Source organism: Mobula birostris, chromosome 16 (genome assembly GCF_030028105.1).
Source record: "Mobula birostris isolate sMobBir1 chromosome 16, sMobBir1.hap1, whole genome shotgun sequence".
Taxonomy (NCBI): domain Eukaryota; kingdom Metazoa; phylum Chordata; class Chondrichthyes; order Myliobatiformes; family Myliobatidae; genus Mobula; species Mobula birostris.
In genome coordinates, this window is record NC_092385.1 from 3,366,431 (window position 1) to 3,376,874 (window position 10,444).

Below are 10,444 nucleotides of genomic sequence, written 5' to 3' on the forward strand. Positions count from 1 at the left end.
GTGTGGAGTGCTTCTGTCACTGGGTGAGTACCAGATACCAGTGTGGAGTGCTTCTGTCACTGGGTATGTACCTGGACCGACACCTTCAATGATCTTTGAACTGAGGTGTCCAAGTGTTTCACACTCACCACATTTATAAAGTCCAGGACGTTGGAAGTTTCTCCAACCCCCAGAGTAATACACACAGTGAGTGATCTCCCTAATATCTCCCTGCACCCGACCCCTCCTATCCTGTGAAACTCCCTCACTGACCACTCCCAGTGTGAAGCTCCCTCACTGACCACTCCCACAGTGTGAAACTCCCTCTCTGACCACTCCCAGTGTGAAACTCCCTCTCTGACCACTCCCAGTGTGAAGCTCCCTCACTGACCACTCCCACGGTGTGCAACTCCCTCACTGACCACTCCCACAATGTGAAGCTCCCTCACTGACCACTCCCACAGTGTGAAGCTCCCTCACTGACCACTCCCACAGTGTGAAACTCCCTCTCTGACCACTCCCAGTGTGAAGCTCCCTCACTGACCACTCCCACGGTGTGAAACTCCCTCACTGACCACTCCCACAGTGTGAAGCTCCCTCACTGACCACTCCCACATTGTGAAGCTCCCTCACTGACCACTTCCACTGTGAGGCGCTCCCTCACTGGCCACTCTTATAGTGAGGTGATCCCTCACCGACAACTCCCTCTGGGTGCAGCTACCTCACGGATGCCCCACGCAGTTCGGAGCCCCGGCCCCGGTGAGGCGCTCCCTCACTGACCCCGCCTACAGACCGACGCACCCTCGCTGACCCCCGCAGTGCGGCGCTCCCTCCCGTTCTGCAGACTCAACCCGTGTGACGTTAAAGACCGGACATGAGGTCAGATGGGGCCCGCCAGGGGGCGGGGACTGGCCGTGAACTTCCGGTCGGATCGACCCCGAAGGCCCGAAGCCTCGGGCTCAAGTTTACCAGCCTTTCGGTGAGAGATTGGAGTGGTGGTGCCGCCGCTGGACTGCAGGTCGGGAGCGATGCCGCGCAGTGTCGGCGGAGGCTAAGAGTCGGCAAAGCCGAGGCAGCCGCGGGCTCGGCTCAGGCCTAGTCCCCGACTTCGGCCTGACCCAGACCGCAGGCCCCGCATTCCAGGCTCGGACTCAGCCCCAGACCGCTGCCTAGGTATTGGACGTCAGATACCGGCTAATCCCAGGCCACGGCCCTAGGTTTCAGTGGCGGGCCCCAGGACCAGGCCTCAGGTTCTGGGCCCCGGGCACCAATCCCCGGCCGTAGATACAATCCTGAACTTCGGGCCCCGGACCGGAGGCCTCAGTCCCGGGTTCAGCCTTGAGCCCAGCCCCATGGCTCTGGCCCCCGAAGGGCCGGCTGTGCAGGCCTGGTCGCGGGTGTCGGTGGTGGGCCCGCGGGCGTTGCGGGACGCGCTGGCCGTGCTGGCGCCCGAGTGCCGGGACTCGCAGAGGCAGCTGCTGAGCCTGGTGCAGGGCCTGAGGGAGGAGGGCTGCCTGCCCACCGTGCTCCGCAGCCAGGACGTGTACGGCTACACCTCGAGCACCTGCCGGGTGCCCCCCGCCGCCTCCGCCTCGCAGCCCAGGCCCAGCCCCCGGCAGCCCAAGCCCCAGGCCAACCCCAGGTCGCCGCCGCGTAGAGGCTGGCTTCGCCCGCCGGCCTCTGGGGTCAGGCTGCGGGCCGTCCCCTGCCGGGAATCCCGCAGGCACCGCTATCCCGACAGGAGGGCCGGGGCCAAGAAGCCGAGCCGGGAGCCCCACGCCGGGGACAGGAGCGCTTCCGTGGAGGACAAGCCGGCCAGCAGGCTGCAGCTGCTGAGGTCCAAGGTGATCAAGGTGGACGAGCCGTCCTCAGACGAGGAGGTGAGGAGGAAGGCGCAGAGGATCCTGAGGGTCAACCTGTCGCCCGTGGTGAAGATCAGGCCCATAACCTACCCCACCTAGCATGGGGGAGGTGGGCTGCGGCAGTGGGACATCTCCTCAGGAATCTCGAGACCCTCCACGGCACCAGGGAGCACTGACCCGGGACCTGTCACGTCTGGAGCCACAGAGCAGTGGGATGAGGGCTCAGGAATTACAACATTTGGAACTGTGTGTCACTGGGGCAAAGACGCAGGGCCTGCAACATCAGGGAATGTTCTGTGAGGTGGTAACGTTGAACCTGCATGTCACTGGGGCAAGCACTTGGGACCTACAGCCTGTGGAACTGTACGATAGTGGGTCAAAGACCTGGGACTTGAAACATCCGGAAACACACAACATTGGAGCAAAGACTTGGGACTTGAAACACCTGAAAAGGCCCGGCAGTGGCAGCAAGGTTGTGGTGAAATGACATGGGGCTTCATCTCCCGGTGGGCATCTCCTGCCAATGGATTCTGGTCGACCATTGTCCACTGCTGTTCCCTTTCACACTTTAATTTGTGTAGGTGGTTCAAATGTAGTTTTGGCACTTAGGAATAGGACGAACTCTTGTCCCGTCCAGGTTCAGGGAGGTCTTGGCCTCTCTGCCACCTGGCATCATACCTGCTCAGGTGTCAGGTTTTGAATTTTCTAGTACTTGATAGAAAATTACTGAGTTCTCATTGGCTGTAGGGAAAGTGCCAAAATTCCTGTACCTGTGCTTCCGCCTGGGGCCTCTAGCAGTGTAGGTACATGCACACCTGACCTCAGCTTCCAATGTGGGTTATCTCCATAGATACGACCCCAAGAATGCAGAAACCATTTTTTCCCACGACATTATTTCATATGATAGAGCACAAAATTAATCCCCTTCTGACTTAAAGCGGACATTTGACCATGGGAAAATAGATCCATTTGTACTTGAGGGTGGAGTTTGTCTCCAAAGCACTGGGGCAAAGCCCATTTCTAGCTCATTAACGATTGACTGTTCTGCAGAGATTTTACCAACAGAAGCCCGTTCTGCTCCTGGTTCCGTAAATTCCTAAATGACCTTGTTGGTTACTGCTGCCTTCCATGGAGTGTTGAATGTGTTTGATCAGGGCTTTCGCCATGGGGGCCGCTGCTGGGTTTGTGTTAGAAAATTGGGAGCCAATGTCAACAGATGTGGTTAGCTCTGGAGGTTCACGGCCACTGAAGATGGTGCTACTACCAAACGTAATCAGTTTCCATCATTGTTCCCCTCTCCACATGCACCCACCAGCCCCCTCCCAAACCCTGGGCTCACAACTCTCTGCCGTTCGTGGTCCTTCCTCCTCAGGCTGTCCCAGTTGGGTTCCTGGAGACGTAGAGCGCAGAGACAGGCTGGCTAGCCCATCACACCCATGGGTTATAGAGAAAGGCTGAATAGGTTAGGGGTTTATTCCCTGGAGCGTAGGAGAGTGAGGGGAGATTGGAAAGTAGTACAGTATACAAAATTATGAGGAGTGTAGACAGGGTAAGTGCAAACAGGCTTTTTCCACGGAGGTTGGATGAAACTAAAACTAGAGGTCATGGGTTAAGGATGAAAAGTGAAAGGTTTAAAGGGAGCATGAGGAGGAACTTCTTCACTCAGAGGGTGGTGAGAGTCCGAAGCGAGCTGCCAGTAGATGTGAGGGGTGCGGGTCCAATTTCACCACTGAAGAGAAATTTGGATAGGTGGATGGGAGGGCTATGGTCCAGGTGCAGGTCGATGGGACTAGGTGGAATAACAGTTTGGCATGGACTAGGTGGGCCAAAACCCCTGGTTTTGTGCTGTTGTGCTCTGTGACTACAATAACCTAACTACTGCTGTAATGAGGTCTCACAGTTAGCATCAACCCAACTCCCCCAGCACAAATTGCTGAGGGGATTCCTGATGATAGAACACAGTCCAAGATCCAGTTGCCATTCCAAATCCTTCCTTCCCAACAAGAGATGCTTTCTGCGGGTTGTGAGTGTTATGCTGCCCAAGGTTAACTAGTCCTCCAGGGGTGGGGGCATCTCCTACACTGACGTAGTGGTCACTCCTTGGCGAACAGTACTTGTAACTCCAGAGTAACCACAGCCGTTGGGAGGTCATGGAAGACAAGAAACCGAAAGCTGTCACCAGTAATAGGTGGGGAGTTTTATGCCTCGCAGTGCACAAAGGATTTCCAGCACGGAGAAGTTTCAGCAACTCGGATTGTCCAAGGGTAGTAGTGTCAACGTTTTAAATGTCTGAAACTTCACTGGTAATGACCTCAGTTCTAATTCAGCAACTGGCCTTTGAAAACCCACAATTCTGAGAATTAAGGGTGAGGATCTGAACTATTACTGAAAGAAAAGAAATATTCTGTGCATCTCAGACCATTTTAATGTACGTCTCTAGCCTCTCTGTAAATGTGAACTGTATTACTCCAGCTTTAATGGGTTTTAATCATTCTTTGTATGATTATAAATTATATAATTCAGCTGTACTATGAACAAAATCACTGTGACTTATCAGCTAGCCGGCAGAAAATTGGATTCGTGATTTTAAATGTTTTTAAAGATATTTGTGCCAATATTTTAAATGTTTTTGCAATAACTTTGTCATGGAATTTGAGTGTTTTGGTGATTGCAGTGGGGCGTTAAATGGAGGGCAGGTGTTTGTGTGGGTGCACAGAGGACAGAGTTTTATTTCCGATGCTTGGGATGGGTGTTGGTGACGAGTGAATCCTCCCCAACCCCTGCCCAGCAGACACAGGATGGCATAAGGGTGCTGGGGGGCTTGGCCTTGGTTTGGACACACATTTAACCCCCACCCCCAGCGTGACTTCAGGTGTTTCAGTCCCAGGCAGATATCCGAGGAGTAGGAATTTTGAACCGTGCCGTGCAGTACAGGCCCTTCGGCCCAGCATGCAGAGGCAGGGGGATAGCAGCAGGCCTCAGAGTGAGGAGGGAAAGGAGCCAGCACATGCAAGTGAGAGGGGGAGCAGGTAAGAATCAGGTTTATTTTCACTGACATATAAAACATAGAGCAGCACAGTACAGGCCCTTTGGCCCACAATGTTCTACTAACCTCTTAACCTGATCAGACTCTATCTAGCTCTTCCCTTCCACATAACCATCCATTTTTCTATCTTCCACGTGACTGCCTAAGAGTCTCCTAATGAACGAGGGGCGATTGGTAAGTTTGTGGCCTAAGGTAGAAGGAGTCAATTTTAAAAACCTAGCACATTTATTTTTCAACATGGTCCCCTCCTACATTTACACACTTAGTCCAGCGGTCGTGGAGCATACGGATCTTATAAAGTGTCCACAGATGGGTGTTTGATAGGTTTGTGGCCTAAGGTAGGAGATGAGTTATACAGCTCTATGTCTCATGCACATGCAGGTCAACTCTTTGAGTGATTATGCAGAAAATTTGAAATTAATAACTCATCTCCTTCTACCTTAGGCCATGAGCATATCAATCACCCCTGATGAGTTATTAACTTCAAACTTTCTGCGTAATCACTCACGCAGAGTTGAACTGCATGTGCATGTAACGAGAGCTGTATAACTCATCTCCTTCTACCTTAGGCCACGAACCTATCTCACTCTGGGCATTTTCTGGAGGTCTAAGATCTATATGCTCCAGGAGCGCTGGACGAAGTGTGTAAATGTAGGAGGAGACTATGTTGAAAAATAAATGTGCTAGGTTTTCTAAAATTGACTCCTTCTACCTTAGGCCACAAACTTATCAATTACCCCTCGTCTCTGCCTGTACTACCAGCACTGGCAACACGTTCCACACACTCACACTTCCAATATTCCCCCCCCCCCATACTTTCCAGCAATCACTTTAAAATTATGTTGTGAAATTTGTTTTGTGGCAGCAGTGCTCTGCAATACATAAAAATTACGATCTAGCCACCATAAATTATAATATAATATGCTATTATCCCATCCCTAACTTCACCGGCCATGGGCTACTGCAGATAGGAATGGGGTGACAGCACAAATGAATGAGATGGTGCAGGGGACAGGGCTTCAGGTTCCTGGATCATCGGAATCTTTTCTGGGAAAGGGATGACCTGTACCAGAGGAAACAGTTGCAGCTGAACGGGAGGGGAACCAATGTCGTGGCCAGAAGGTTTGCTATTGCTACTGGGGAGGGTTTAAACTGGTTTTGCAGTGGGCTGGGACCGGGTCAGTAAGCGAGGGATTGAACAAGAAGGTAAATGTCAGGGAAAGTATTCCTAGGCAAAGTGGAAACAACGGGTCAGATAGATGAGCCGTGTGTTTTGTAATGCGGAGAATACTATGGGTAAGGGTGATGAACTTGGAGCATGGATCAGTACATGGAACTACGATGTAACCGTGACCAAAACCTCATTGAGAAAGGGGCAGGAATGGGTGATTAATGTTCCAGGTTTTCAAGGTTTTAGTAAAGATAGAGAAGGAGGTAAAGTGAGGGGGAGTTGCACTACGAATCAGGGACACTCAGGAGACATAGTGGAGGGGTCAGATACTGAGTTCATTCAGGTAGAATTCGGGAATAAGATGTACGCAATCATACTGATCGGATTGTGGCCCCCACCCCAATAGTCACTGGGACATTGAGGAACAGATATGTGAACAGTAAGGAAATGTGAAAATAGCAGGGTGGTTGTCCTGAGGGATTTCAACTTCCCTGATATCAACTGGGACCTTCTTAGTGTAAGGGGTTTAGATGGGGCAGACTTTGGAGGGTTAAATCAGTATGTAGGTGGTCCAATGAGAGGAGGGGCTGTACTGGACATGGCATTGGATAATGAGCCTGAACAGGTGACTGACCTTCCAGTACATGAGCAGTTAGGGAACAGTGATCACAACTCCTTATCTTCCAGGATAGGCATGGTCCTTGTGGGATAGTTTTAAATTGCGAATTCCAAGGACATTAGGCAGGAACTAAAGCATTGACCGGGAGCAGTGTTTCTCTGACAAGTCCACATCAGATATGTGGAGGGTGTTTAAAGATCAATTGCACAGAGCACAGGAAAGGTATGTTCCTGTTAGAAAGAAGGACAGGAATGAAAAGATAAGAAAACCTTGGTGGTCCAGAGAGGTGATGAATTTAGTCAAGAAGAAAAAGTATGTAAAACTTAGGAACAAATGAAGCACGTGAGGAGACAGAAAAGAATTACATAGAACATAGAATAGTACAGCACAGTACAGGCCCTTCAGCCCACAATGTTGTGCCGACCCTCAAACCCTGCCTTCCATGTAAGCCCCCACCTTAGATTCCTCCATATACCTGTCTAGTAGTCTCTTAAACTTCACTAGTGTGTCTGCCTCCACCACTGACTCAGGCAGTGCATTCCACGCACCAACCACTCTCTGAGTAAAAAACCTTCCTCTAATATCCCCCTTGAACTTCCCACCCCTTACCTTAAAGCCATGTCCTCTTGTATTGAGCAGTGGTGCCCTGGGGAAGAGGCGCTGGCTATACACTCTATCTATTCCTCTTATTATCTTGTACACCTGTATCATGTCTCCTCTCATCCTCCTTCTCTCCAAAGAGTAAAGCCCTAGCTCCCTTAATCTCTGATCATAATGCATACTTTCTAAACCAGGCAGCATCCTGGTAAATCTCCTCTGTACCCTTTCCAATGCTTCCACATCCTTCCTATAGTGAGGTGACCAGAAATTGACACAGTACTCCAAGTGTGGCCTAACCAGAGTTTTATAGAGCTGCATCATTACATCGCGACTCTTAAACTCTATCCCTCGATTTATGAAAGCTAGCACCCCATAAGCTTTCTTAACTACCCTCTCCACCTGTGAGGCAACTTTCAGGGATCTGTGGACATGTACCCCGAGATCCCTCTGCTCCTCCACACTACCAAGTATCCTGCCATTTACTTTGTACTCTGCCTTGGAGTTTGTCCTTCCAAAGTGTACCACCTCACACTTCTCCGGGTTGATCTGCATCTGCCACTTCTCAGCCCACTTCTGCATCCTATCAATGTCTCTCTGCAATCTTTGACAATCCTCTACACTATTTACAACACCACCAACCTTTGTGTCATCTGCAAACTTGCCAACCCACCCTTCTACCCCCACATCCAGGTGTTAATAAAAATCACGAAAAGTAGAGGTCCCAGAACAGATCCTTGTGGGACACCACTAGTCACAATCCTCCAATCTGAATGTACTCCCTCCACCACCACCCTCTGCCTTCTGCAGGCAAGCCAATTCTGAATCCACCTGGCCAAACTTCCCTGGATCACATGCCTTCTAACTTTCTGAATAAGCCTACAGTGCGGGACCTTGTCAAATGCCTTACTAAAATCCATATATATCACATCCACTGCACTATCCTCATCTATATGCCTGGTCACCTCCTCCAAGAACTCTATCAGGCTTGTTAGACATGATCTGCTCTTCACAAAGCCATGCTGACTATCCCTGATCAGACCGTGATTCTTTAAATGCCCATAGATCCTGTCTCTAAGAATCTTTTCCAACAGCTTTCCCACCACAGACGTAAGGCTCACTGGTCTATAATTACCCGGACTATCCCTACTACCTTTTTTGAACAAGGGAACAACATTCGCCTCCCTCCAATCCTCCGGTACCATTCCCGTGGACAATGAGGACATAAAGATCCTAGCCAGAGGCTCAGCAATCTCTTCTCTCACCTCGTGGAACAGCCTGGGGAATATTCCGTCAGGCCCCGGGGACTTATCTGGCCTAATGTATTTTAACAACTCCAACACCCCCTCTCCCTTAATATCAACATGCTCCAGAACATCAACCTCACTCATATTGTCCTCATCATCATCAAGTTCCCTCTCATTGGTGAATACCGAAGAGGAGTATTCATTGAGGACCTCGCTCACTTCCACAGCCTCCAGGCACATCTTCCCACCTTTATCTCTAATCGGTCCTACCTTCACTCCTGTCGTCCTTTTTTCCTTCACATAATTGAAGAATGCCTTGGGGTTTTCCTTTACCCTACTCGTCAAGGCCTTTTCATGCCCCCTTCTTGCTCTTCTCAGCCCCTTCTTAAGCTCCTTTCTTGCTTCCCTATATTCCTCAATAGACCCATCTGATCCCTGCTTCCTAAACCTCATGTATGCTGCCTTCTTCCACCTCACTTGTCACCCATGGTTCCTTCACCCTACCATTCTTTATCTTCCCTCACCGGGACAAATTTATCCCTTACATCCCACAAGAGATCTCTAAACATCGACCACATGTCCATAGTACACTTCCCTGCAAAAACATCATCCCAATTCACACCAGCAAGTTCTAGCCTTATAGCCTCATAATTTGCCTTTCCCCAATTAAAAATTTTCCTGTCCTCTTTGATTCTATCCTTTTCCATGATAATTATAAAGGCCAGGGAGCGGTGGTCACTGTCCCCCAGATCCTCACCCACTGAGAGATCTGTGACCTGACCCGGTTCATTACCTAGTACTAGATCTAGTATGGCATTCCCCTGGTCGCCCTGTCCACATACTGTGACAAGAATCCATACTGGACACACTTAACAAATTCTGCCCCATCTAAACCCTTGGAACTAATCAGGTGCCAATCAATATTAGGGAAGTTAAAGTCACCCATGATAACAACCCTGTTATTTTTGCACCTTTCCAAAACCTGCCTCTCAATCTGCTCCTCTGTATCTCTGCTGCTACCAGGGGGCCTATAGAATACTCCCAATAGAGTAACTGCTCCCTTCCTGTTCCTGACTTCCACCCACATTGACTCAAAAGAGGATCCTACTACATTACCCACCCTTTCTGTAGCTGTAATAGTATTCCTGACCAGTAATGCCACCCCTCCTCCCCTTTTTCCTCCCTCTCTATCCCTTTTAAAGCACTGAAATCCAGGAATATTGAGAATCCATTCCTGCCCTGGTGCCAGCCAAGTCTCTGTAATGGCCACTACATCATAATTCCATGTATGTATCCAAGCTCTCAGTTCATCACCTTTGTTCCTGATGCTTCTTGCATTGAGGTAGACACACTTCAGCCCTTCTACCTTACTGACTTTACACCGTTTATTCTGCTTCTCTTTCCTCAAAGCCTCTCTATATGTTAGATCTGGCTTTACTCCATGCACTTCTTTCACTGCTCTATTGCTCTGGGTCCCATCCCCCTCGCAAATTAGTTTAAACCCTCCTGAACCATGCTAGCAAACCTACCTGCAAGGATATTGCTCCTCCTCGAGTTCAGGTGCAACCCATCCAATCTGCATTTCTCTTCCTCACCACAGACAGGACCTGCAAATTAACCTTCTGGGAATCCTGCACAAGCACTTCCAAGTCCCTTTGCACCTCAGTTTTTTTGTATTTCCTCTCCATTTAGAAAATAGATAGATGCTTTATTGATTCCAAAGGGAATTACAGTGCCACAGTAGCAATACAAGTGCACAGACATACAAATTCTAGAAGAGAAGTAAGAAAGAATAAAAAATAAGTTACCACAAACAGTCTAACAGGAGGGGGTCATCATTTCCCCAGCTGTAGGTTGACTAATGGCCGAGGGTAAGAATGACCTCATATAGTCTGTTTGGAGCAGTGCAGTTGTCTTTGTCTG

General features: G+C 49.7%; 1 protein-coding gene across 1 annotated transcript; it reads left to right on the forward strand.

Moving 5' to 3' along the window:
- Positions 1 to 877: 877 nt before the first annotated feature.
- Positions 878 to 4,469, forward strand: LOC140210820 (uncharacterized). Its single transcript, XM_072280086.1, has one exon. It carries the CDS (start codon positions 1,332 to 1,334, stop codon positions 1,938 to 1,940), a length of 609 nt encoding a protein of 202 aa, XP_072136187.1. The 5' UTR covers positions 878 to 1,331; the 3' UTR covers positions 1,941 to 4,469.
- Positions 4,470 to 10,444: the final 5,975 nt, after the last annotated feature.